The 27643-nt window shown below is 41.0% G+C and overlaps 3 protein-coding genes across 3 annotated transcripts; 1 reads left to right on the top strand and 2 right to left on the bottom strand.

The window, feature by feature from the left end:
• Window positions 1-956: 956 nt before the first annotated feature.
• On the bottom strand, window positions 957-4626 carry LOC139201200 (myoD family inhibitor domain-containing protein-like). Its single transcript, XM_070830462.1, has 3 exons — window positions 4566-4626; window positions 3272-3502; window positions 957-1453 (listed from the first exon to the last, which is right to left on the bottom strand). The coding sequence occupies exons 1-3, from the start codon at window positions 4624-4626 to the stop codon at window positions 1182-1184; spliced, it is 564 nt and encodes a 187-aa protein (XP_070686563.1). The 3' UTR covers window positions 957-1181.
• A 2861-nt stretch (window positions 4627-7487) lies between these two features.
• On the bottom strand, window positions 7488-17605 carry LOC139201199 (forkhead box protein P2-like). The gene is made up of 15 exons (XM_070830461.1): window positions 17450-17605; window positions 15097-15201; window positions 14121-14207; window positions 13543-13654; window positions 12690-12867; window positions 12137-12241; window positions 11244-11331; window positions 10693-10830; window positions 9715-9904; window positions 9537-9607; window positions 8754-8855; window positions 8521-8642; window positions 7927-7996; window positions 7712-7839; window positions 7488-7617 (listed from the first exon to the last, which is right to left on the bottom strand). The coding sequence occupies exons 1-15, from the start codon at window positions 17603-17605 to the stop codon at window positions 7488-7490; spliced, it is 1782 nt and encodes a 593-aa protein (XP_070686562.1).
• A 4382-nt stretch (window positions 17606-21987) lies between these two features.
• LOC139201198 (titin homolog) lies at window positions 21988-27220 on the top strand. Its single transcript, XM_070830460.1, has 4 exons — window positions 21988-22844; window positions 23180-23247; window positions 23361-23458; window positions 23954-27220. The coding sequence occupies exons 1-4, from the start codon at window positions 21988-21990 to the stop codon at window positions 27218-27220; spliced, it is 4290 nt and encodes a 1429-aa protein (XP_070686561.1).
• Window positions 27221-27643: the final 423 nt, after the last annotated feature.

Below are 27643 nucleotides of genomic sequence, written 5' to 3'. Positions count from 1 at the left end.
TTTGTGCTCGCTGCAGTGCAGCAAGTCTCTGCGCTTATTTATCAACCAAATGACCAAATGGTTGTGCAGCAATGTGATCAAGAGCACAAGAGTATTAATGAGTCCCACGCTGGCTTCAATTTTATTCACCCTGTCTATCCAAAGAGATTTAACAAGCAAAACAAATGACCTTGACAAATTTCTTTTAATATTTTAAAGGGTCCTTGAATCTATTTTACAGAAAAATCAGCTAGGAGATAAATAATGCATCTGTTCCTTCCTCTTGTCAGCGTGGCTGCAATGAGCCGTGAACGCACAGATGGTAAAGGAATAGTTTGATATTCTGGGAAATACACACAATACATTTACTTTCTTAAGGATAAGAAGATTGGCACAACACTCATACCTGTGTGTTAAGTAGGAGCTGCAGGAGGCAGCTAGCTTAGCTTAGCATAGCTTAGCATTAATTAAGAGTGGAAATGGGGGGAGACAGCTAGCCTGCTAACTTCACGGTGACAACAAGACTCCAGGAAGTCAACGCTCCATTCCAAAAAATAGTCCAGCAAATGACTCCCTGCAAAACAACTTGTTGGTTTGGTTTTCGTGCTAATTTAACAACGAGGTATAACGTTTAATTAGTGAGCTGCTGGTAGTGTGGTAGGCTGTTTTCCAGCCTTAATGCTAAGGGAAGCTAATTGCCTTTTGGCTGTAGCTTCATAGCTAGTGGACAGATATGAGAGTGATATTGACCTTCTCATGTAATAATGCGAATTTACAAAAATGCATTTCTTCAGGTGTGAGGCTGGGAAATGATTAGCTTAGCTTAGCTTAGCTTAGTTTAGTTTATTTTATCTTATTCTAGCTTAGCTTAGCTTATTTTATTTTATTCTATTTTAGCTTAGTTTAGCTTATCTTAGCTTATTTTATCTTATTCTAGCTTAGCTTAGTTTAGCTTAGTTTAGCTTAAAGCCTGGAAACGTGGGGAAACAGCTTGGCTGGATCTGTCAAAAGTAAAAAAAAAAATGTTTATCTTGTGTGTTTAATCTGTACACCACAGAAGTCCTGCAGAGGTTGCCAGGCAGTGATCACAGTGAACTTTCATTTGCTACAGAGAAGGTCAGAAGAATGTCAATGAGAAATGTCATCGGTTTTAATGTCCTGTCACATGTATCGGTCCTCAGGTCTGGTGGTGCCGCTGCCTCCTAGCTGCGATGGCAGATCTCGCAGCACTCCAGACAAAACTCGAGACACTCGGTTGGCTCACAGCACGACTCGAAGAGCACCGAGTGGCAGTGGGCGTGGCAGTTGAGCTCCTCCACGGGCGCCTCCTGGATGGCCGAACAGCAGCGGGCACAGGCGTGGCAGCAAGAGGAGCAGAGGGTGTGGAGGCAGGAGGAGCAGGCCTCCAACAGACCCAGGAGCAGCACGGAGCCCTGGCACCACAGGCACGCCAGCAGCAGCCGGAAACAGGAGTCTGTGGGAAAAAATAAACAGAGAAGTGAATTAGCCTCAAATATCCTATCTGAGGTCACAAAATAGCTGTTGTATGTTCTAAAAGCCTGTCAGACACCATAAGAAACGGGGATTAACAATTCCATTAACCCTAAATTAATCTCTCGCATGTTTGCTTGCTGTGCCGAGAACTTAAAAGAGAAGCTGCTCTGCCGCAGTGATCAAGTGTGATTGTGTTTACTTAATCACAGAGCTTCATTCAGTCCTCGGGGGAAAATAAAAAAGGCCACAGAGGCCGCCAGTGATGAACAACAACTAGGAAGAAGCTGTCACAAGATAATTGCTCTGCTACCCAAATTAGGTGCAGATAAAATTGCATACATTAACCCCGCTGGTGTGTTACAGTGCATCTCTCGTGATCCCAACCATTGTATTATAACTCAGCTACAGTTTTCATCCTCACAAGGACCAGATAGTGAGTGAGCTCATGCAAATCAAGCTGTTTTATCCTGTTTACTCAAGGAAGTAAATGAAAAGGAGATGGCAGTATTCCCCGGGGAGTGAGGTTCAGCGTCTTCCTGCGTGGCCGCTCCAATTATACACCCCCCGCACATAACTTATGCTAATATCTATATATGTGTGTAGATGAAAAAACGGGCATTATGTGTGGCCACTGTATTGATTTAATGCATAACTTCATAGAGGTAACAACATGAACACAATGATAAACAAGGAGTGGCCCGCTGCACGCTTTGATAAAACTGGAGGAAAGTGCTGCACTTTGAAAGTCTTCAAGGGAAACTTTTTAGAGCTGTATTTGTGTAAAAAGATCTTTGTCTTTGGTGATAACAGAAAAATCATTTGAGCGTACTCTGGATGATAAACCATTATTGTTATTGAATTACAGATAATGTTATCAACCTAAATTTACTCTTGTCTCAGCTTCCAGGAAACAAATAGTCTTAATGGATACAACAACCATCGCCCAGTTTTGGAACTCCTTATCCGCTGCATGGGACACAGTGCTGGATGCTCCCCAATGAAATGTTATCCAGCAGAAAGCTGCATCTTCAAAGGTATTTTTCACGATTTTATTGATGTCTGTTGTCAGGCCGCAAAAGACAAAATATGGGGCAAAACCAATCATAAAGTTCAATCTTTCCACAGACTGCAGTGACCATTACGTGGCTGCCTGCTATAGCGGGCAGAGACAGTTGGATTTGCCTCAAAAAAAAAAGCAATTTTATCATCTGACACTGCAACCAGCTTTTCAAATGTTTGCCTGGGGAGCGACTGTATCACAAAGTAAAGTGCAAAGTGTACTAACTTTAGTCTTATGCTTTTGTCTTGTAAAACCTGGACATACTGTGTGAAAATACTTCAGAAAACGCATAAATGAAACATTTGTGACCTAGTTTGTTTTTGTAGAGTATAACGGGAATGTTCCTGTCGCCACCCCGTCTTGTTGATATGTGGAGAAAATGCTTCACTCGACAAGCCTTGGACAAGCCAGACAAATTTGACATTTATGTGTGTTTTCATACTGTTTTTGTTTAACAGGAGAAAAGGCCTCAAGGCAGTGCACAGCTGCTGTGAGCTGTTTAATGGGAAGTATCAAGTGGGGCAAAATCAGCAAGCAGTAACATTTAACCAATGTTCAGCCAATCAAAGCTCTTACTGTCATACTGTAAATAATCCAGACGAACACATATAATCAAACCAAGGTGAGGAACAGAAATCTCATTCTAATTTATTAAAAACTATTTACTTAGTATCATTATCAAGATAAGTGTCATGATTTATTGTGATATCAGTTGTAGATGAACTGTATTGTGCCTACCAGTAGCCGTAGGTTGGTGTGAGCCCGCCACACTGCTCCTGCTCCTGCTCCTCCTGCTGCTGTGCACCGACAGACTGGAGCCCTGCAGTCGGCTCAGGGCCGGTGAGACATCGGGGAGTCTGTGATCTTGGACTATGAGGCCACATCGCGGGCAGGTGGGCTTCTGGAGGTCACACTGTGGCTTCTTAAACTCTGCTGCCTCCTCTGACGCCTCTGCTGGGAGAGGCTGGGCTGGGCAAAAACCAGACATACCATGATGATTGTCTCACTTGATCATCACAGAACACGGGTAGAATGGAAAAAAACCTTAATGATAAAAATGTCTGAGTGAGCACAAAGAAAATCCAAGTTATAATCAATCTGGAATTTAGAATTAGAAAGTGCACAGGGGGAGACTGGTATGGGTAAGATCCTTGTTCTGTGCCTAATTTCTTTAGATGTTTCAGTATATTTAGAGCATATAAAAGTAGAACCATGGCTGGATAACCATCCATGCAAAGCAGATAATTTACCCACAGCCCCCAGACGGCCAGGCTTCCCAAAAGTAATTTGATTGATTTTGATTTAGTAGGGACCTTGCACTAGTAAAGTACAGTAAACTAAAGCAGATCCCACATTATTAGCCAATTTTGTGGCCCCGTCTAATGGAGGGACCCCAAGTCGAAACCTTTATTGTGGGTTTGGTAGCTTATTTCTCAGTCATTGTCTTCCCAGCTGTGCAGAGCTGAATACTTGATGTCACTGTATTGTTTGGTGTGCAGGTCTCACTTACTGCTGATGAGGTCAGTGGGGATGGTATTTCCTCTGCTAACAGGGTCACGTGCTGAGAGGATTTCCTGCGCTGATTTTAAAGACGCACTGCCTTAAGACACAAGAAAGTCATGTTAGCTGAAAATGTATGACAGATTCTTCACTGAACAATGTGCTTTTTATTTATTGTTTTTACATAAGGTTAAAATCATTCTATATCACCATCATTTCATATGTGCATTGTGATTCTGCCTTTAAGAGCTTCTAACCCTTGCATGATTAAATAAGGTGTTTTAAAGGGAACTTTTCATGTCCCTTGATGTTTCATTGTGTCTCAGGGTTTTTAGCACCCCACCCAGTTTTCCCAGGGAAATACTGAAACCTTTCACCTTTGTTGGCATAAACTTTACAGATAATGACCACCAGCACAACATATTGACCCTTTATCAGCTTAAAAGCAAGTGGCCAGACCAGCAGTGTGTGCATGTATGAACAGAAATAAACTGTTTTACAGTTTATTTCAGGTGAGATCACAAGTACTTGCCTTCAGAAGGGCTGCTCTGTTCCTCCGTCCCGTCCACAGGTAGATGTTCTCCTGGTAACATGTCTAATACTCATGACTGTTCGGGACCTCTGTTACACGCCGTGCAACCGTTCACCGTGTCCATCCTCCTGCTTCTGTCGGCACCAAGAGGCCAGGAAACCTCCAGAAACACCCAACGTGCCGGCCTGAGTCACCGCTCAGGAGACTGTGAGCTGTACAGTGTGAGTGGGTGTTTTGTTGCTGTTGTTTGGTGACTTAATAACACTCCCCTTCCCAGCAGATGCCAGAGTGGGTGCACTGAACATGTACATCGCAGAGCAGCAGAGAGCGCGGAGGCCTGGTTGTGTGACTTCAGGTTGGCTTCTCTGTTCTGCTTTTAGTCACCTAACACAATGGAGACACATACCCCACAAGTGTGTTAGCTGAATACTGCATGTATGCAAGCGCTCTCGCCCTCTTATGCACACACAGTCATATAAACCACTCAGAATTGTATGGAATCCAGCATTCAGCCTGCACATACATGCATTTACTAATTTGCTCTGTAATCATGTCATTCATACGTTCCAATTAATGGTTCTTTTTTATTTTTGTATCATTATAAACATTTGGCCCATCCCACATGGGAAGAAAATGACAGCTAAATATCAAACAATAAAATCGTAACACAACGACAATGAAAACATCACTTCTATCATTATACATTATCTCCTTATTTAGGTGTACATTTTTCAATAAAATCTTGCTGATGCACAAAAATGAATAGAATGAATCTAATGTTTTAAAGTAGAGCAAGTGAAGTTGAGAGCACAACATAGTTCTTATTTCAACCCCCCTCCCCCCCAAATAATTCCAGAAATAAAAAATAAAATCCAGAAGTAATTAATTACAATCAGGGCCATGTAAATCTTTAAATGTGGATATATGTTTTTCCCACAAATGAGTGTTTTACGAAGGATGCCTGGGCGACAGCATCATCACTCCATGTTGATGAGGAAATGAACAGGGACCAGCCCTTTCACAGGGGCTGTTGACTAAGTGCTGTCAAAAGTGTTGCGTGGAAAAACATGTTGACTCGCCCGCCTCACAGTGAGTATATGGCACATCAAAGCAACACATAAGTGAAGCTGTTGAAGTTGTCGAGCACCATGCTAACTTTCAGTCAGTAAACGCCGTGTGGAGAGGCAATCAGAAGGAAATGTCATCTAATGGGCTGACAGCGAATCAAAGGAAGCCCTGAGAGGAAACAGCAAACTTAAAGCTAACTCGTTATCAGCCAAGACAATTACTGACATTAGTCAAAATAAAAGGAGCTGAAAAATCCGAGGCCTTTGTTCTGTGTTTGGTTGTGAAGTCTACAGTAACAGCTTCACTTCATGGCGTTCATCAGTTGCTACTGTTTATCCATGAATTTTATTTTAGCATCTCACATGATGATGTGAAAGACAGGGAGGTGAACTGAAACCTTCTCTCAGTCATCACCAGGATAATACACAACCATATTTGGCAAAAATGGTCATAATTATTGCTTCAGCTATAATAAGAGAGTACATTAAAACACACATCACTAAATAAACATTCAAAAGTGCACCTTGCAGCGATGTTAAGGATTTAGATTGCACTGAAAATCTCCAAGAGTAGATTTTGAATTAGTTGATTGTAGCACAGTTTTTAATTATTATTGTCAATGGCAGCCAGTCAAGCCAAAAAAAAAAGCTCATATAATATTTATATGTAATTTATTGTGCTGCTTATACAAGAATAAACATGACACTACACCAAAAGTATTTATCCCCAAAATCTTTTTTTTAATTATTTCTATTTTCCATGTAAAATTCCAGACCCAACATACTCTCTCATAGGTGTAACTAGATCAGGTTGGTGGAGCGTGTGGTGTTTAGTCCACACCTGTACTGTTAACAGTACATAACATTTAAATTTGACCTGAATGTAGTTTGACATCAAAACACATATTTAAATGCCATTAATCACAGGTCTGATGATGATCAAATAAACAACATTAATTGACAAACAACATATTCATTACATGTATACATATTACATATATATATTACATTATAATCAGATACTTACATTGACATACAATTACGTACTAACACATTTTTATAAAGACAGATTCGTAAGTATACATCATCCTCAATAAATGCCGCTATAGATGTTATAAAAGTGGATTGGATCTTTATTTCAGTGGAAACACAGAGGAAACAGGAAAACGCACATAGTTACTTTGCTTGCTTTTTTTAAAAAAAATGGAGCATTGACAAAACATATTTTAGCTGGCTGATGTGCATCTTCCAAGATTTTATTTATGTACAAAGACGACAGAGAGAAGCCACGGCACAAACTATACATGTTTTCAAATATTTCATCAACACGAAACAATCACAACAAAACATCTTTCTCTCTGTCTGCAGTAACACGGCATTCACATTAACCCCGTGTTATTCCTTTGCGCTATTACAATAAACACTCATCTCTGCATCGTATTCTAACATTATAACATTACATTACTTTGGCCGTTGGGATGCATCGTCTCCGTGGAAGGACAAGATTTGTTCATGGTGAAAAGGAAATCATCTCAGCCAAACTATCAGATCCAACTCTGTGTTTAATTACAGTATTTACATTCTCATTGTTGCTGCTTTTTTAATTTACCTCAATGTTTGTCATAATGCTCTTTTCTTGGCAAGGGCTCCTTTGAAAAAGGGTGGACTGCTGCAGACATGTGGACATCCACAAACAAAATAATTTTTCATGTCTGATGTGTATTTATTGTTTCTTGTTATTGTGTAATGTTCTGGTGAGACATGAAGTGCAGATGGTCCACATCCCTGAATGTTCAATGAAGGCTCACTCTACTGCTTTGACACTGATTATTTGAAGTCTTACATCCTTTTTTTGTCATTCAAGGTCAAATAAATGCTCTTCGTCATTTTCAGTCACGTCATGCTGCGGGTTAGCTGGTTTTACCGGTGGCGTCAGAGTTTCTTGGTCGCTCAGATTCAGCGTTTCCTCTTTAAGAAAAAGACACCTGCAAGAGGTGACAAACAAAGTTATCTCAGTCAGTTGCTGCTGCACGTCAATCATTTCTTTGATTTTTGAAGTTCACAATGAACAAAACTCACTGTTGGCCTCGTGTAGAGAAGCTTTGTTTACTGTGGCGGTTTGCCGCTTTGTCGTCCTGTGTTTGACTCCTGGAGTTTCTGCTAACGCGCTCCTTGTATCCTGGCAGGGATGCCTCAGCCAGGGCCGTCTGCAAAGAGGATGCATCAAAAATCAAACAGTAACCTCAACCAGCTCAGACTCCTGTAATCAGGAAGCCAGTGCTGCAGTTCCTCACCTGTAAGCTGGCATTCAGAGCGGTCCCAAAATCAAGGTTGGAGGACACATTCTTCATCAGCGATGGACTCCTGTGGAATAACAAAGGTAACAGAATTTCAAAATGGACACAATTAATGTCTAATTCATGGCAGGCAAATCAATACCTTGTATATATTCTACAAGCCACAACGTGATTAACAACAATAGTTGGAGGCAAGGTCAGTTAAGATGACAAATAATTCAGTTGCACGAATGATCAGGGAAGAACCTTGAAGTCGAGCCTTGAAACTGTTGCCAGCATCAGTCCAGTTATAGTCATCAATCATTTACTGAAGCCTATAATCAACATACAAACATGCAGTACTGTAGATGCTAAGACAATAAGGAACCTGTGTTCACCTACATGGAAAGAACGTTTCTGTTCTTCTACTTGAATGCTGCAGCAAAGACAGGAAATCCCGATTATCTTTGCTGTAACATTTTTCTGACAACGGCATGATATAATTTAATGTTCTGGAAAAATATCATATCAAAATGTCATTTCGTTTGAACTGGAATGTGTGCAGGTGCCCTGACATCAGTGCTGTGAGAAAAAGGAAGTCATCCACTGTACCCTGTGATCTTCTGGGATCTCCTCCTCTGGTATTCCACCTCGTCCACTGTCCACACTGCGCCCTTCACATTCTCCACACGCACAAAACACTTGTGCAGGCTCAGGTTGTGGCGCACTGCGTTCTGATCCCGAGAAAAAAATCAGAGTGAAGGAGATATTATCGGATACATGCTGCATAAATCAGGTATGACACACACTGGGATCACAGAGTTAATTATCTGGACGTGTGGTACCTTCCAAGTAGCAGCGTTGCGTCTGAAATAAGCAAACGTCCGTGTGAACCAGTTGTATATCTCGTTGAGTGTTAGTTGCATGTCTGATGTTTCCATAATAGCCTGTAGATGGAGGGGAAATAAGAAAACTGTCACACATTACAGGATCAAATTAAAGCCCTGAATGTTTCACCTCTGATCCAAGTAGTAAGTACGTAAGGGAAAGTCTTTTCATCTATGAATCAACATCTGCATAGATAGCGTATTTTTTAGGATAAACACAACAACTGACACAAGTAAGAAGTATGGCTGCAATTAAGGTTTATATTGTTTTCTGCCAAAACAAAGAGAGATCAGCTTCCCTGTCGAAAGGGCTGTCTGACAGCAAAGTTAAGTGGTTAAATATTCTATATATTCTGTACACTTAAACTAACATAACTTTTTTTGGTGGGCATTTTTTTAATCAAATTTTTAAAAATACATTTTTCTGTTGCTCCCACTCTCAGCAGTGCATTGCTTAGCTTCTACATTAGGACTCCTGCCTGCTCCTCCATAATAGGTGTGTGCTGACCAGCATCTTCTGTATGAAAAACCCAAACTATCCCTTTAAAATGTTACCGTGCTAGTGGCCAGTGATATGAAAACCCAGAGGAAAAATCACAAAGGAGGAAAACATCTGGATGCTTAATTAAAAACATGCAACTAGTCCACAAAGGGATATAAATAATATTAATATATTGCATCTAACTTATCTGTATAATGTTTATAGTTAAGTGAAGAAAGAAATCACTTCATAGACTGTACCTGTCTTATCAGGGTTGCATAGGTGAAAGGTGGTCTGATATCCGTGTTCTTGTAGAGCTCATATTCATTTTCTGAAACCAGACAAAACACAGTCAGTGGAAACTGGAGTAGAAAATGTGCTGGACTGTTTATTTTCTGTATGAATACAATCCAAAAGCGTCCTTAGTATTTGATTTACCCGACGACAGCGAGAAAGCCAAAGGGTGATGGCGGTGTCGTATGGCCCCAGCACACGACGTATGAGTGGGTGACTCCTCTCCACACCCCTGGGATGGAGAGCTGACAGGAGCCAGAGGTTGGGGGGACACCTGGGCCGAATCTGACGGGCTCAGTGAGGGCATGCTGCTGGTGAGGGTGACTGAGCTTAGCTGTGAGAGACACAAGCAGATGATCCAAGTTAACAAAGGAACAAGTGGAATGAAAAGAGTGTCCGAGATGCAAAACAGAGTGGGAGGTTTTTCCGAACGGAGTGTAACAGAGCGATTTGATTCGCCTCTTGAGAGGTGATCCCACTAATATTGCAAGAAGAAGGAAGCCAATTATTGTTAATTACAGGGTGAAATTGTTTGGTGAGTGTTGTGATTATGGTGCAGTATTTGCAAGATTAACACATGATTAGCTTCCACATTATCAGAGCATGTCTGCTGTCTGAAAACACAATGGCAGCCATCTGGTGCCAACAGCTGGGCACAGAAAGGAAAGGGAGTGCTCAGGACTCACATCACGCAGTGACTCACACTCAAAAAAGGATTGGAGATCGCCACAAAAGAAAAGTGTAAAAGTAATTTAAGATTTATGATTTTTAAAAAAAAGGCACAAAATGTTTTCAAGAATTCTTTCTTTCAGGCATTTGTGAACATTATTTCTCAGAGTAGGTTCAAACATCTCTGACCTTCATCTCATGCAGGTGTACCTCTTAGCCGTGTTTTTTGTTTCTTATTTTTGCAACTCATTCAACTGTAAGAGTTCACCAGGTGAATTATAGGCTGGCGGTATCTTCATCAGCGCTGGAGAAGATGAGGTTGCGGGCAGACGTGTTATTTTCACTCTCCACCACATATTTGTAGTTTTGCTTACAGCTCCGAAATACCATAAGGCTTATGGCTCATTGACTTTGTCCCTGTTGTTCACACAGTCATTACTGCATGCTATCTACCTGCAGGCCGCGTGGGTCAGCAGCCGTATGAGACTGTGGCGACTGCAGGCTCGTGGGTGCAGAGATCGACCTGGCTTCCAAAGATGGCAGATGCAGGTGAGCCATCATCGCACGCAGACGCTCCCGTTCTTTGCAGAGCTGTTGGAGGAGGTGAAGGGAGGGAGAGGAAATCAGTGTGGAACGCTGCCGCATGAGAATCACTGAGCACAGTTTATTGAAATGGAACGCCGTGAACCGAACACATTTTGCAAAGTACAGCTTCTTGCTGTGTCAAACATCAGGAAGGAGGCGGTGTTGGCAGAACATTGCATGAATATTTACCATGAGCAAGACGATGTTTAGATGGTGAAATCTTTGGAAAACTCCAGAAACTAGTGTTGCAGACTATGAATATCAGGGGAGGCATTTTTTTAAATGAATAAAAACTAATGAGCAAAGCAAGAATGTGCGCAGAATATGAAGTTATTAAATCACCAGTTTGACAGTGTTGCATGGCCATTAGCACACATCCAAGCAGCAGTTGTAACTTCTATCATTGGACACATGCCCACCTGAAGCTCAAGTTGCTGAACCACCTGCATCTGGACTCTGCACTGCGCTGTGCTTCTGTCATCCAGAGTGTGCTCGCTGCCTATGTGCCTGAAACACACACAAGGACATTAAAGGAATAATGTGTCTAGTGAATATCACATGTTCACTCCTGAGGGAGCTCTGAAAAGTCTGCAGCTTGTGCTGTCACACAAGTGGTCGGCTTGGACTCACAGCAGCTACAATGGAAGCTGAGCTCGAGTCAAGGCAAAAAAAAAAAGTAAAAGTCTTTCACAATGTTCATGGACACCTCATTCAAACCAGTCGTACAGAAATTTTTTTCATGACTCCTTGGCAAAGTGAAAATCGTTTGGAACACAATGAATATCGACAGAAGAAGTGGACTATGCTGCAGGAGAGGGTTGAGAAGTTTCTATGGATGTTTTGATGTGACATGTTTGTTTGTTTCGTGGTTTGTTCAACACTAAAATACACTGTAATTGCTGTGGGTCCAGGCTGACTGACATTGGAGCCCCAGTTTGTTCTTCTCATTTCTTATCACAGATGCTTAAGGAGCAGAGCTTAATGCCTCAGCGGTCTTTTAATTACAACTCCATTTCCTATCCAAACAAAGGTGGTAGCCAAGAACGACATACGGTTTCTCAATTAAGGTAAAAAATGTTGATATAAGTTACATGTTATCTATATTCATTCTATTTTCTATTTTACATTTTCATATGCAATAATGTGTTTCTATTTTTCTTGTGTCAGACAAAAACGAGCACTCTTTTCGTCCAGATGTTTAGAAGAGACAGAGCTCATTGGCTGAATGTAAAAATAAACCCAGGGGCTGCATCGTAAACAGAAAAGCGAAGAGTGTGAAAGTAAAATACATTAGGATGAAGTTAAAACCTACTTGATAAAGAGGCTGAAGTTTTCACACGCAGACTCACATCCGGGCCAGTTGCACACACCGTGACTGTAGAGAGCGTGTGTGTCAGCGTGATCAGCTTTAATAGCACTAGAGAAGGAGGAAGAGAAGAAAAGTGAAAGTGCTGTCATGATTAAAAAGCACAGCTGCCAGACAACAGCGACAAAACAAGAGTAAAGCACCAATAAATCAGATACAAGCGTGTTTTGTTTTCTTTTCAGATAACAGAAAAATGAGAGAGGTGGAAGGGAGCACTGAGAAATAAGTGGAAGACTATTTACTTTTGATTTGGGACATGTAGTCATGTAAACTTTTTCTTTGCTGAACCACTTCAGGTGGTGCAACACAAAGCAAACAAACAAAACAAAATGTATCATCCCAAGGGGAATTAAAAGTGAAGTCTCGCTGCAGAAGCAAACACCATCGGCACCTTGAGAGGAAGAAAGTGTCTACAGATGACAAGTCTTTGATGTTTACAAAAAGGCAGCATCATCTCAGTTCTCACAATCTGTTTACAGCTCGAACAAACAGATCGTACTATTCTGCCCTGCAGGGAGAAGAAGTCTGCAGGTCACCGGTCTGTCTCCCTGTGACTTTCATTGACATCATGTTGTTGGCAGAAGAGTCCTGACTGCCCTTCGATGTGGTTTTATCATCAGTTATTCCGTTTGTGAGCTCTTTCCAAATCTGCTGCATCTCTGCGGGGCTGAAACCACCTAAAACATAAAAAAAACATGCAATTAGTGATACATTTCTAAATCAGCATTTTGTTTCACATGTTGATTAAGGAAACTGCAAAAAGAAAGGGAGGTTATTATCTATATGTGGCATATGAGTGGCATATTTTTCCATAATTAGGATATTTACTTCATAGTATTTTTTTTTTTTCTGTTCACACGAGCACTTTTTCGTCTGAGCTTCACGTTCACACAGTTTCACTCATGATCACCTAAAAGCTTGAGGGGAGCGAACTCTTCCTCATGACCTCATGTTGCCTTTTCACTGTAATCCAGGAATTATTATCACAGCTAGAAAATGAGTGCGGATGAATTTTTTTTTCTACTTTTAGGCTTTGCTGTCATCGTCATGTCTGTTTGTGGGTTTTGTGCCGTTACATAACTGAACCCACAACAAGGATCACAGAGGGCTCGGTGACAAAATCCCATCAAATACACATCCATGTCCAATTCAATCTTAAATTTACAAACATGCAGTGACTTACAACGCTAAAAACACCAACACTGGACGGAAAATTGAAACACTCAGCACACTGGAAACGAACGAGCTGACACCGCTGCTGCTTTACTTTACAGATGCTGCTCCAACAAGGAGGAAGAAATGGAGACAAAAAAAATGTAAAACCTTGGTGCTACATGTAAAGAGGCAGAGACCTGGAGAGAGGGCAGGAGAGGACAGGACTGGTCTCTGCACCCGGAGGAGCTGCTGCTGCTGCTGCTGCTGGAGCTGGAGGAGCTTCTGGAACACGAGCTGCTGTGCAGGGAGCTGGACGACACAAAGAGAAAAATAAGACTTTCCACAGAAAAGTGAGGCGCTATTCATGTGAAACTCTGCTCAGGCGCTCGTTTCTCCTGGTAGCTGTCCGGGTATTGATCCTGGACTAAGATCAGTGGCATAAACTGAATCTGACTCTGAAATCTCACATTCCAAAACGAACAATCACCACCCACACCAGCACCAACACCTCATCTACGAAGGCTAGAAAACATTGTTCTCCAGTCGTAGAGGGAAGTGACAAAGCACATAAACATTTTTCCTTTTGATTGGCCATTTCTGTTGAACTTCCTACCTTCCTCCCTCAGTCTTGTTCCAATATGTTTTCATTATTTGTGTCATTTTTTTTGTGCCACAGTTCTTTCTTTTTTTTTTTTTTTTTTATCTCACTCATATGAGCTTTTACTCCAGGATGGATCTATAAACTTTACAAAACAGATCACACCTAACCACTTACCTCTTTGACTTTCTTGCTGGGCTGCTGTTGAAGCAGCTGCAGGTGAATCTGTTGTTGTTGCTTCTTGTAAAACTCTTTCAGATGTTGCTAGAAAAATAGAGATGGGCCACTATCAATACTATTATTATCTTTATTATTATTATTATTATTATTATTATTGTAGACATTTACCTTGCTCTCAAACAACTTACAGTAAAAAAAAAAAAAGCATTTCTTCAGAGAGGTCTGACTTCTTGACTGCGACAACCAAATAGCCAGTTTGCAGTATTGTGATGCCATTCGGCAGGAATGTCAAGAGGTTTTGTTAATTAACACTTCGATTTGATTAAAGGTGAGTTACAGTTTTGGAGGCAGAAGTAAACTGAGAGTTGAACCTCAGTGGGTTTAACTTCAAATTGGGTTAAATGCTTAAATGACAAAAGGAACTTCAGCTAAAATCTGAGTGTTTTTTCTAATTCAGTGACAGTGTCCCGAAACTAGTAAAGCTAAATGGAATGCAGCCCTCATTGATATTATTAATTACACCTGTGGTTTTCCTGCTGTGGGTCAAAATGTCTGCCGTGAAAAAGAAAGTTGAACTTGGAAAGTTGGGTAGGTGCAAGTGTCTACGAAAAAATATGTCTACGAAAAAATCTAGTGAATTGCATTGTTTTGTTGTTGTTGTTTTTTTGTATTTTGTATTTTGTAAGCTAGTCTGCCTCAACATTAGCAGACAGTTATAGCTAGTTAACCTTAACTGACCATTTAGTTTATTAGCTTAGTTTACTAGCAGACTAGCTGTTGGCTAATTTACTAGCTTACCTTGGTGGCTATAAACTGATATAGATTTATATGGTTATGGTATATGGTATATAGTTAATATGCCCATAGCACAAGTTTCAACTTCAGCACAGTTCCAGTGCAGTAAACCACAGTTCAATGTACTATCATTAGCATTAGTGCCCACAGTATATTAGTGTTAGTGTTGCATAAATACCTGCTGGATCATCAGGGCTTGTTGCTTCTGTTGGATCAGGGCCTGCAGCTGGTTGGGGGTCAGCAGCGTCTGCATCTGCTGGGGAGCCATCATAGCCAGAAACACCTCCAGGGAGAAGAGGAAGGATAAAATGACAAAAGAGCCACAGTCTTCAGAGGGAAGAGTGAGCCACACAGAAGGCAAGTGTCAGGTGTTTAATAGTAATAACCATCGGATGGGAATCTTTCCAATCCAATTACCAAACAATGCTGTCAACCTTTTGTGAACATCATCATGGTGGATTGTGTCATTGACCTTAAATGAGATGGGAGATAGGCTGACCGGTTAATTAGCAACACAATTACATGCTTGTTGTGACTCCTAATAGAAGTGTATGGGTATTAATAAAGGCAAACACTCACAGAATAATAACTGACCTGCACTGTTATTGGCTGAGTGACAAATAACAGAGTGATTGTCTCCTTTTGTATTCAGACAGAGGCAACAGCAATTGCCATGACTGCATTACGAAACAACAAAAGGCCCTTACAAATTCAACACGCTGTATTACAAACAATGCTAAAGAAAAAAAAAAAACAATACTAGTGCTGCCAATTGATTGTATTAAAAAAATATCATTTATTGGACCAGTTTACCCACAAATGGTAAATATTTCCTATTTTCTACACATATAGTCTAAGGTGAATTGCTGTATATAAAGTGCTCTGTGCTTCATAGGTTTTAGTGAAGCCTTATGTCTGTGAGTAATATCTTAGCGCCTTGCAGGATGTAATAAAATAACACATCAGGGACTTCAAGTTTGTCATTTTTGTCCTTTGAGATAATACCTCCTGTGCCTCCAGATTGATAACACGACTAGACAGTTAAGAACAGGGGAAAATAGAATTCACACTCTGGTAAAGCAAGTGTAATGATCTGCATTCGCTGTAGGCAATGACAGTTTTAAAGACTTAAACAGTGAATTAAATGTCTAAGAATTTACTGCACATTTGGTTATTAGGACTGTGTTACATCCCAGAGGTCGACTAGAGGAATCAGAAACAGTAACCCAGCAATCAGTGGTAGTGGTGGAATAAGCAGAATGTGCAGCGTTTATTTGACTATTTACAATATTTACATTCACAAAAAAGATTCTGTAAATGTGGACAAAGTAATTTTGCAAAAAAAAAATAAAACGTGATAGGCTGAACTCTAATTTGTAATATTCTAAGAATCTAATTAACTTTACAGTGGGCGCACCAGCCAACACACCTAGTGTGTGTAACAAAAGTTATCTATGTGTGTAAAAATGTACAGGGTGCCCCGACACCCCCAATGTCCTTACCCCACCACAAAACTCATCAATTGTCCAACAATTTTAGTAAGACAAAACAAGCTGTTTAAAGACAACACTTTGGGATCTGATAAACTGTGATGAACATTTTCATGATTTTCACTTTATCAGTTACACTGAATGAAACATTCAGAGGAATGAATGAAACATACTGAACAGGTTAGACAATGAAATTAACTGCAAGCTGTAGCTCTAGTCTCACTGTTTGTGTTTCTCCTGAATCTTCTCATGTATGTAGTTTTTAAAGAGGCACTGGCATACAGCTGGCTTCATTATCGTGCTCTATAAATTGCTTGGTAACCATTTGTGGTGTGTGGATTGGATGCTACAGTTAGAAAAGAAGGACAATACAGATTGTCACTTACTTTAGTCCTTTTATTTGCTGAAAATAACAACAAATAATCTGTTTGAATATTCAGCTCACACAGTCACAGACAGTGTTAGCAGAGCCTTTATTATGGACAACGCTGATGCCTTTTTGGTATATTGTTGAAATTCTGTAGGTCACAAGTTGAGTGCCTTGCAGAGATTTAGAAAGTGAATTAAGAGAAAACAGCAGAGCAAAACTGACAAGACGAGAGAACAGACTGAAGAAAACGGTGGTGACCAGACGTTCATTATCTTGGCTGTTTCATTGATCACTTAGATTAAGATTCCCAGGGATGGAATCGCAACAGACAACCATAAAATTATGTTGAGCCATGCTTATTTGCCATTCACTTGCATCTGTTTGGTGCAGGTCTGTGGGCAATTATTCCTCCCTGGCTCTGACTCACAAACTAATAATGAAGGACAAACAGAGTTCTGCGTGTCAACTCCCAACTCGGATCAGATCTCATATGAAATCCCTGCCACTGTCAACAGAGCTACGGGTTTGGTGTCCTGTCAGAGGACGTCCAATATGTAGCTGATATGCCGCATTTCTCTTGACATCTGTTTGCCTAAGACTGTTCTATTTCCCGCTTATGAAGAGGAGGAGGAAGAGGGGAAGGTTGAGGAGTAGGAGTAGGATGAAGATACCTGTTTATGGTGGAGACTCTGCCAGTTTTCACCACTCACTCCACTGCAGGAGTCCCCATTAGCTACTCTCTCTCCTGCACTGGTGTCTGTGTGACTGAGGAGGCTGCTGACTGGAGTTTGACGGGCTGCCGTGGGACTGAGAGGAGACTCAGGCATCCCAGCTCAGGTCCTATAAGAAAGCGGTCAACACTAAATAAGCTGTAAGGCTCAAACACCGGAGAAACGGCTCAGCATCACTGCTAAATCACGCCTCTGCCTGGCTTTGCGTTAAACACAAAGAAAACTAACTTGGAAATTTTTAACAACACCAAAGATGATAGGCATGCTTATTGAGGTGCTGGTTAATAGGACATTCATAGAGAAAGAAAAAATACATTCATTTGCACAACTGAAATAAATAATCCAAAGCTTCAAATCCAGTGAAATTCTCTACAGGATGCTATTTACAGAACTAAAGACTAGATAAAGTTAACAAATCTATGATTTTCATTTAAGAATTTCATTGCATGCGAATGAAAACAGCAACAAAGCAAAGTTATGTGAATATAGCTAATTAACATTTTAAAAAAATCAGAATTATTGTACATTAACATCGTCCAGACCTCGTGCACATAATGGAAATAATGATAACAAGTGATTTACACTATGTTCTAAAAAGGAGGCATCTATACACATTCATTATACGTACAATAGTTTTTTGACATTTTATCAATGGCTGCGTGCATACGACAATTACAGTGCAGTTTTAATAATGTCAGATAATCACAACTCAAAGTCAAGTAAATGTATCTGTAGCGTCTTATTGGCAGGCATGAAAATCTAGGAAAGCTGGAATTTTTTAACAGTCAAAGTTTTATTACATGTCTTAATTTATCTTGGAATTACATAAAGTAAAAACTAAGAGGTAGATAAGATCCTGTGCATATGCAAGAAGGCTATAAAATACAACCCATTACCTCTAAAGTTGAGCACAGATAGGAGTTTTAACACCTAAATGCGGGAAGTAAAATCTAATCACACCTTCATAATAGAAACCCCACTGATATGCTGTCAGGCAGTTTCTATTATGACCACTATGTCTTTCAGAATTGTGATGAAGCTACATACCTTTAAGATGAATAGTCAAATTCAGAGCAGCCAGGCAGAGTTGATGTCTCCAAGTCATGCAGTTTGGAGTGAGGATGGGAGAGAACTGATGGAGTTGTGTGTCTACCTGAGGGGGAGGAGTCAGTCAGTGAATTATACAGTGAGAATAGCAGTTGAATACCAGGATGTGAAAAACAGGATAGAATTGGTACCAAATCAGCCAGAGCTCTAGGTATTTTTTTTTGTTTAGGCATAAATATAACATGCTTACCTGGTGAGTGCCTTCACATTTATAGTGATGATTATTTCTGCATGAAAAATGTCATGTACAAGCTGAATTAATCAATAACCATCACATCTTCACTACAATTATATAATGATATAATGTATATTGTATTACATATAGACATAGCAGGCTTTCCAGTTGCGTATTTTGCATTAAGAATGCATTTTTCAGGCATTACTTTGCTGATATTTATAGGCATACACAATCCAATAAAAAGAAACATTTAAAAAACAAAATGCCTTAATACAGGCATCATTTATTGTCTTTCATGATTAAAACAAAGAGTCCTCTTTGAGAAAAGACAAGTATAGTTGTCTGTGACTTTATTTAGATATGCAGCATCTACGGGATTTGAAAAACAAAAAGCTCTGCAGCAACACAACTGTCAAACTGTTATCAAAGAGCTATTTACAGTAGTGTCTGCACTTTTATTTGAATAGCATATCAGTACATCTGTTAAAAACAAAAGTGTTTTAATTTTGGCTGATGATAAATGCAGCGTACCCTAGAGTGTAAAATTTTTAACACAGCTACATTGACAGACAATACCTGAAATGACTGATGCAATAGACTTTGCACAGGATATTTCTGTACAGTCATTTCTTTGTGTTTTTAACCATTTTTTGCACCTTTTTTTTTTTACTATTCTTCATTTAAGCATGCCACCTTTAACACACTCCCATGGTGGTCTCTTGTAACATCAGCTTTTTATTGCAAAATATGTTCTACAGACTGCAAGTGCATGATGAAAGAGGATGATGACGACCAAAGGTCACGCTGCCATACCATCTGGAGTAATTATACCTAGGTGCGCTGAGAGGGATATCAAGGTAAGAACAAAGACGGAATATCCTCCTTTGTATTTTTGCACAAACAAATTTTTAATAATTGTGGAAATTAACACGGCATAGCTATGAATTCACACAACAATAATTATGGCTAATACATTGTAAAGATGAAGCTGTTTACACCATGTAAATGTGGATTAGTGCACTACATTTCGATATGATGTATTTAATGTATTTAAGTGTCAATTAAGTAGGCCAAGCACATCTTCTCTGTGCAAAACATGTCTTAAAACAGGACAGACTTGAGAGCAATTAATGATTGAATTGTAGATATTGTTACAAAGGTAACTTTCTGCCACCTACTGGATTAGTATTTACCTGCCCTCCAGTTTTTATTGATAGAAAGAAATAATATACATTTATTCTGTATATTTTGCAACAGGAAAAACCTTTCCACGCAGTCTCATTTTTCTGCTTTTCATTATAATGATTTAAAACAGTTCAGGAGTGAAGTTGAAAGTTGAATTTGTAAGGTAAAGGTTGTTTTAACTCTGCAATGACTTGAGACATGCACCAGCAGCTGGGAAAACTGAAGGCATGCACCGGTGGTGTCATGAACGTGCTGTCATATGACTCTTTCATGCCTTTCAATACTGAGTCATTCACCTCTGGAGGTCTGGAGGCCATGAACTCACTGCCGTGCCCTCTCTCAGCTGTACACATGCTATATGAGTCTAGTAGCCTCTCTGGAAAATAGCAATGTTTCATCCAGCTGGGGGATTGCACCCAGCCCACATTGATGTTCCAAGGCTGATGGAGTGGTTGGGTCCAGTCAGAGGGATGCATCTGATACCCCCTTGGCGGCTGCAGAGAACATTGTGAGCCCAAAGATCTGCTCCCACAGAACCTTCCCAGGAAACAGCTGGTCTCCATCCAACCCAGACACCCCGCCACTTTGTCATATTGCTCCCTCTTCTTCTTCCCCCTGGCCCTCCTGCACTGCCTGAAGTTCCCCTGCTGGAAGTCTCTCAGGTAAGCTTGGTGGACACCCCAGTAATGGCCCCGGCCGTCCTCGCAGCGGCTCACCTTCACAAAGCAGTTGTTCACGGACAAGTTGTGCCGGACACTATTCCTCCAGCCCGGACCCCGGCTCCTGAGGTAGGGAAACTGCTCCTCCATTGCTCTGTAGATAGACGCCAGGTTGAGTTTCTGGGAAGGGGAGGACAGGATCACGTTGGCAATTAATTCAATGTAGGAGAGCGAAGGCTTAGAGAAGAGCTGAGTACTCTCAGAGGAAGGATTGTCTAGGCTGCTCATCATGTCATCGGGAGGATGGGCTGGGCTGGTGAGGATGCTCTCGTAGGTACCGTCAGGATCTGCCATTGTTGAAGCCATTTCTTGTGTCGTAATTTCTCTGCTTTCCTCTTCTATATTAGATGCATTTATGAATTAACTTCTTTTTTTCTTTCTTTCATGCATGAAGTATCCACAATGTGTTGTCTTCCTTTTTCTGTATTCTTTGTTTAGTCTTTACTGTAACTTCCAACTCTGAGCATCGCAGTGAAATTTAAAGTATCCTGTGAACGTCAGGCGCCTTCAGCTGTTTGGTTCTTTCCTGTTCGGTGAAATGCTGGACAAAACAATTATCTTTCCCGACATGCTTTTATACTGTTCTTAGCAAATTCAGGGGGTGGGAAGGTTCACCGTTCGTCACTTAAGACACAATACTCTTACTCATTGTTAAAATATGTATTTTATTTGCACTGTAAGATTAAGGACTAACCACTTTGCTCATGGCTTGAGCTGGACATAACACTTTGTCACAGCTGTGAGATAAACACAGGAAATCGTATTAACACAGTGCATAACTGTAAACAGTGTAAACTAAGCTGGGTAGATAAAAGAATAAGCAGATTGGTGGAATGGTTATGGTTTTTTACATAGTATCAGGATTTCAAGGTTATTGCACCATCAGAGAGTCAGCAATTGGTCAGTGGAAATGATCTTGAAGGCCTAAACAGTATGCACAGGCCATTTGTTCCATTTTAGAACTCATGTGATCCATTGTTGGCCAAAAGCAACAAAACACAAATAGCTGTCATGGTAAATCTCATGCTTGTCATACCATTATAATTCTCCTGGGGGCAGTTATATAAGAACAATGACAGCGAAACTTTTACGTGTTTGGTCAGTTTTGAGATAAGAAAATTAGAAGAAGAAAGTTATTAATTTATACTGTAGATTATATCACACGAACAGTCTGTCTCATGGACGTGAGAGCTCAGACAGACATAGTTTAAGTCCCATCTGGCCTATTTATAGTGTTGGCCCTTGCCACAATGTCATCTGTAACTCGACTCCATCTGTTAAGTCAGAGCATGTTGAATGTCAGTTGCCAGAAGCAGAAGCACTGCAGTTCACTTCCCGCTGACTCGCTCACAGGGAGCCCCATGGAGTGTTTGGGACAACCAAGACTTTCTGGGGCCTGTAACGTCTCAGAAGTGCCAGGCTTCTGCTTCTTGGACGTGGATGATGATGAGGGTGAGGTGGTGATCGGCATCAGGCCCAAATCTTCTCCTCTCCCACGGAGAAAGAGCTCCGTCACTGACGAGGACTCTGAACCTGAGCTGCCCCTTTGTGGCTCCAGGAGAGTGTCCTTTGCAGACGCCAAAGGCCTCAGTTTGGTGCAAGTGAAGGAGTTTGACACTTGGGATGTACCCAAGCTGCCAGGATATGACACCTCTGAGGGTGATGGTAAAGATGCAGAGGAATACTTTCTTTCTCCTCTCACTTTTTCCCTTCCTTTATCTACCGAGGAGCTGTTGGTCAAAGTGCAGGAGCAGAAAGTGGAGTTGGAGACCATCGCATTAATTCCAGGGACCACAATACTGAAAGGAGTGATCCGTGTCTTTAACATCTCCTACAGTAAGGCGGTATACATCCGAACCACTTTGGACACTTGGTCCAGCCACTTTGACCTTCTAGCTGAGTACATCCCAGGTTCCAGTGACAGCCTGACGGACTGCTTCTCGTTTAAGCTCACCTTAGTGCCCCCATTTGGGGAGCAGGGAGCCAGAGTTGAGTTTTGTCTGCGATATGAGACTTCGGTGGGTACATTCTGGTCCAACAATAACAACAGGAACTACGTGCTGTTCTGTCACCAAAGAGCGAAAGAGAAGACAGAGAAACCACACAGGGAAAATGTGAGCAAGAAAAGCTGCCTGAGGATGGTCAGGTGAGGATATACAGTGATGTTTTTAGAAACAATTCAATGCATTTAGCTATACATAGAATCATACATAGCCAGGAGATATATCCGTCATGCCTCAGATGGAAGAGCAGACTCGACAAATACTGACATATGATGGATTGACAAAACTGTGGTAAGGTTCAGGGGTTATGCAACTAATCCAATATGAAGACATCATCTTGCACTGATAAACACCATCAGCAAAATTATTTCAAATATGTTTTAATCATAAAGATGAATGCGTTTGTATATGATTGGGCAGTTAGATGAGACAGACACATGACTCAAGTCTGACTGATCACAATTTTATTAATTCACAGTCAGAACTTCTCCACTGTGGAAAACATTTCAGCAATTGAAGCTTCATCTCAAGAAAATATTTCAACAGGTGAATATTTATTTTGCTGATTGTGAAATTAAGAAAATAGTTGTGAAATTTGAATATTTGAATGAAAAATTTGAATAGTGCTGCCTCAGTATAAATGTACAATTTTTATCCAGATGTGTCAAAACATAAAGAGGAAGTGGAGGCAATGAAAGCCAAGCAAATCTGCAATGGTCAGTCAGGAACATCAGAGGAAAATCAACAGAAATTACTGGTGAGTAAAAAAAACCCACAATACTTACCCTTTCTTTCTTTCTTTCTTTCTTTTTGGCATGTATAAACCAAGACATAATAGTACAGTTTAATTTGACATTTTATGCCTTTAGACTTTAAGATGCCAAATATTCTGACTTAAAAAGCCAATTCAAGAATGTTTACTAGCGGCTTAAAGACACCACGGTGTGTCTGTGAGGTACAGGACGAGCTGAAAACTTACCCCTGGTGTCACGTGGCAGGGACTTGAGTAGCACCAGCATATCACAATGTACTGGACACCTAAAGGACACTTGGTGCAAGCTGTCCCTATCTGTTTCATATTTTGTTTTGTGCTATTTTGATACCGTTTTAATCATTTATCCTCATATTCTCATCCCTATCCTTATTTATCCATATATTCTTGTCCTTATCCTTATATTTAATCAAAAATGCAATGAGCATAACTACTGTGCGATCAAACTGAAATTAATCTTTCCCCTTTGTTGATGGACAGATCGAGAGCAGACAGAACAGCAGCCGCAGAAGTCGCAGAAAAGCTGCACGGATGGCTCGGGTGAGAGACTACTTTGCTCAGAGAGATGGAGGAGCAAATGACACGGAAAGAGATGAATCACCTCCAGAGGCAAAACAGGTAGCTCAAGAAGAAATCCCAAAGAAACAGAACTCTGAGGGGAGCAGCAAATCAGAAGGTGCTCAGTTTGTTCCTGAATCTGTTGAAATATGCGGCGAACCCCTCCTTGATGTTCTACATGATGCGTCTGCAGCACATGACTGCACATCTAAGAGCGAACCGGAGAAATCTGAGCGCATCAATTTGGCTGACTCATTAACAGGGAGTGAGAGTGCCACAGATATCCCAGACAACCCACTGTGTCTGAATGATGAGCCTGCTCCCGCAGAATGTCAAAATATCAACAAGTCTGTCTCCAAAGCTGAAAAAAGCAGTCAGGAGCAAGGCATGAGTCATGACTGTAACATTGTAGCTGAACCAGCTGACAGTGTTTTTTCAGCAGTGAGCATCGAAAGCCTCGTTATCCAGCCTAACAGCTTAACATTTGGAACTGTGATGGCTCCACTATATCATCAGGTGTTTGGCAGAGTTGGAAGTGAAAGTCAGAGTGTAGGTGATTGGAGAAATCCAATACAGGCCACACTGAATGTTGGAGACTTAACTCAAAGTTTCCCTCCCACTGAAAGAAAAGAAACCAGCTTCATTGTTCCAACAGAGGATAAAGGTAACACTGACAAAGTTCAGGGAAAACTGATTAAGTCTCAGGAATCAAACCAAGAATGCTTTGATGCCACTCTGAATAGTCCTCCCTTTGTGACAACAAATGACCATGCAGAAACTCTGCAGGATCCAGTTGAGATTATACACCCGGACCAGAGCTGCCCAAAGACATCTGAGGTTCTAAAAACAATTTCAGGAGACACAGAAGTACATCAACATACTGTGAATATTATAAACACAGATTTGTTGAATCCACAAATACCCTCAGAGAGTTTACTTCTCCAGGGAGCAGTACAGGAAGACAATATGACCCCTGACCACCACAGCCAAACCGCCGCAGAAACAGCACGTGCTCAGCTGCCAGAGCATACATGTGCACAAATTAAAACTAATCTAGATGAAACACTTACACAATGTGGAACACAAGAAGCTATGACCACTCTAAAAACCTCAATTATGTCACTTCAGCTTTCTCAGACTATCACTGATGAGACAGACCGACAGGCCAGCAGTAGTAGAGCAAAGCACTGTGAGTGTGTAGATGAATCAAACAAACATGATGTTGTTGGCCAAACAGTAATTATATCAACAAAGAATGCTATTTCAGAGGAGGCTAAACTATTAGAAGCTTTACATGATTTGAATAACCACAGCAATAATTTAGCTACAGAGGAAACCAATAATTGCTATATTTCTTGTTTTGAAAGTGTGAAGGAAAAGGATTTCACAGCACCTCAGATATCTCTTGAAACTCAGGAAGAAACCGGTAATGTGGAAGAAGGAAATAAAGTGATGAGCAACTTGCATAAAGATGAACGAAAACACTCAGCTGAAATTAAGGTTATAGGTGAAGTAGCTGATTCATTGACAAAAGCAGCGATGAGTAACGATCACATACATGGTGAAATGGTCATGAGGCTCAAAGATGTAGACATTTTAAAAGATGAAGTAATTATGGTTTCAAAAAACATAGAGTATCATGGAATCAAGACTGCTGTCTCAAAACAGGAGGATTTTAGCTCAGCGGACACTGCTGAGGTAAAAAACTGGGAGATGATGGTGGAAGAGGAGGAGAAAAACATTTTAACAGATGAAGAGAAAAGCAATACAATAAGTTTAAAAGCGGAGGACATTGAAGCAGTGGAGGAAGATCAAGGAGAACAATTGGAGGACGCAGGGATAGAGACAGCATCAGAAAATAGAGCTGTAGCAGATGAGGAAAAAGAGAAAACAGAGGACAAGAGAGAGGTGGGAGAGGGAGAGATCACAGCTGCAAGAGAGAAAGAGAGCAAGGCTGAAGATGCAGATGTTTTAGGGGACAAGCAGAGAATTGGACAGGAAGAAATTGGAGAGACTGTGGTTGGAAAAGATGGGGAGGAAGGTGGGAAAGAATTAGAATATACTCAAGCCACGAAGACGAAAATGACAGCAGGAGTGGAAGAACCAGCTGAGGAGGAACAAGAGGAGACTGTGATAAAGGAAGAAAAACACAGAACACACAGCATCCAAGAAGAACAGCCGATAGGGAGGGAAGAGGAAATGGAAACAGACTTGTACACTGACAATGAAGCAGGCGTTGACTGGGAGTATAAGGTAAAACCAAAGGAGGAAAACGTAGAAGAGGAGATCCCAGGTTACAAGGAGGAAATTCCAGTTGAAGAAATGGGACAGTCGGAGATTGTAGATGCCGGATCGGAGAGCATGACAACAGAGGACAGGGAAAATGAAGTGGCGTGTTCTGAAGAGAGGCTAGACATTTCACAAAACAAGGTTGAATATAGTTTACCTGCTCTGGTGAACAATGTGCATGACAAGAGAGTTTTTGACAAAGAAAATACAGGAGAGGGGCAAAATGCACACATGACAACTGAAAGGCATCTTCACAAAGAGGAAGATTTTCAAACTAACAAGCATGGTACACATGACCTATCAAAACCTGTGGGAGATGAGAATCACTCAACAGCTGCAGATGGAGATTTATGCATTTTTGCAGACGAACCGGAAGGTGACCAAGCAAGCCACGACAGCGGTTCAGCAGATTCTGACTCTGATGATGAGGTGGAGCTGTACATGCATTGTCTGAGGGCTGTTCACACTGGGGCACAGACACATAAAGACAGGAACAAAGATACAGGTTTCATTGCGGGCAAGAGGCCCTCTGTGAGCAGAAGCAAGCTGCTGTCCACACCCATGCCATCCATCAGTGAGTCTCTGGATGAAGACCAGCACCTCAGCCGCCTTCAGGACAATCACGAAGACACAGAGACAGCAGACGTCTTACCCACAGCTGCGACTCTGCCAGTGTCAAGTGGACAGGAAAGCATCAAGAGAAATGTGTCATGGTGGCTGCAGACTTTTTCCTTCAGCAACATTGCAAAAACATTGTTATATGCCACCTTGTTGGTGGTATTTGTAGTTGTGGCCTACCATTATGATTTTCTCGCCTGCTTTGGGCTCTACTTGATATCAGTGGTTTTGCTCTGTCGTCAGGGAGAGAGGCAGCCGGTAAAAGATAACAGACTAGGCTGAATTAAAATGGTAAAAACTGGTTTCAGTTGTGGTATTGTTTAACGTGGGCTTCCTGAGGTTTATTAGTGAACGACATGCTAACGTGACACCCATGAAGTCTGTAGGTTTAGTAGATTTAAAACTCTCCCTTTTTGCTACATACTGTTTGTGTACTATTTGTACAAGTCATACACAATTAGTAATGATAAAAGCAGAGGAAAAAGAAGATGAAGTAAATCACAACGGGCATGGATTTGAAGCGTAAATGACACATATCAGAATAACTGCTGTATATTCCCTATGGGAGGATGTTAACTGTCTGTTGTCAAGAGTATGAACCAATTTCCTTTATGCTTTACTGTACATAAAACTCAGTGTCGACTCGACAACAGGCTGCGGACCATTGCTCACACTGATCGTCTCTGCAGAGCGGTAATGCATTTT

The sequence above is a fragment of the Pempheris klunzingeri genome, chromosome 5 (genome assembly GCF_042242105.1).
Source record: "Pempheris klunzingeri isolate RE-2024b chromosome 5, fPemKlu1.hap1, whole genome shotgun sequence".
Classification (NCBI taxonomy): domain Eukaryota; kingdom Metazoa; phylum Chordata; class Actinopteri; order Acropomatiformes; family Pempheridae; genus Pempheris; species Pempheris klunzingeri.
This window is presented reverse-complemented; position numbering and strand designations above follow the sequence as displayed.

Bases quoted from the DNA above. Each gene is read 5' to 3' on its own strand.
- LOC139201200 (XM_070830462.1), bottom strand. From the start codon at position 4,626: ATGTTACCAGGAGAACATCTACCTGTGGACGGGACGGAGGAACAGAGC. The intron at 3,503-4,565 runs GCAAGTACTTGT...GTTTTTGCCCAG, and splicing joins ACAGAGCAGCCCTTCTGAAG to CCCAGCCTCTCCCAGCAGAG. The intron at 1,454-3,271 runs GTAGGCACAATA...TTTTTCCCACAG, and splicing joins ACACCAACCTACGGCTACTG to ACTCCTGTTTCCGGCTGCTG.
- LOC139201198 (XM_070830460.1), top strand. From the start codon at position 21,988: ATGTTGAATGTCAGTTGCCAGAAGCAGAAGCACTGCAGTTCACTTCCC. The intron at 23,248-23,360 runs GTGAATATTTAT...ATTTTTATCCAG, and splicing joins TCAAGAAAATATTTCAACAG to ATGTGTCAAAACATAAAGAG. The intron at 23,459-23,953 runs GTGAGTAAAAAA...GTTGATGGACAG, and splicing joins AAAATCAACAGAAATTACTG to ATCGAGAGCAGACAGAACAG.
- LOC139201199 (XM_070830461.1), bottom strand. From the start codon at position 17,605: ATGCCTGAGTCTCCTCTCAGTCCCACGGCAGCCCGTCAAACTCCAGTC. The intron at 10,831-11,243 runs GTGGGCATGTGT...CTCCTCCAACAG, and splicing joins TTCAGCAACTTGAGCTTCAG to CTCTGCAAAGAACGGGAGCG. The intron at 7,840-7,926 runs GTGAGGAACTGC...TCCTCTTTGCAG, and splicing joins CTCTGAATGCCAGCTTACAG to ACGGCCCTGGCTGAGGCATC.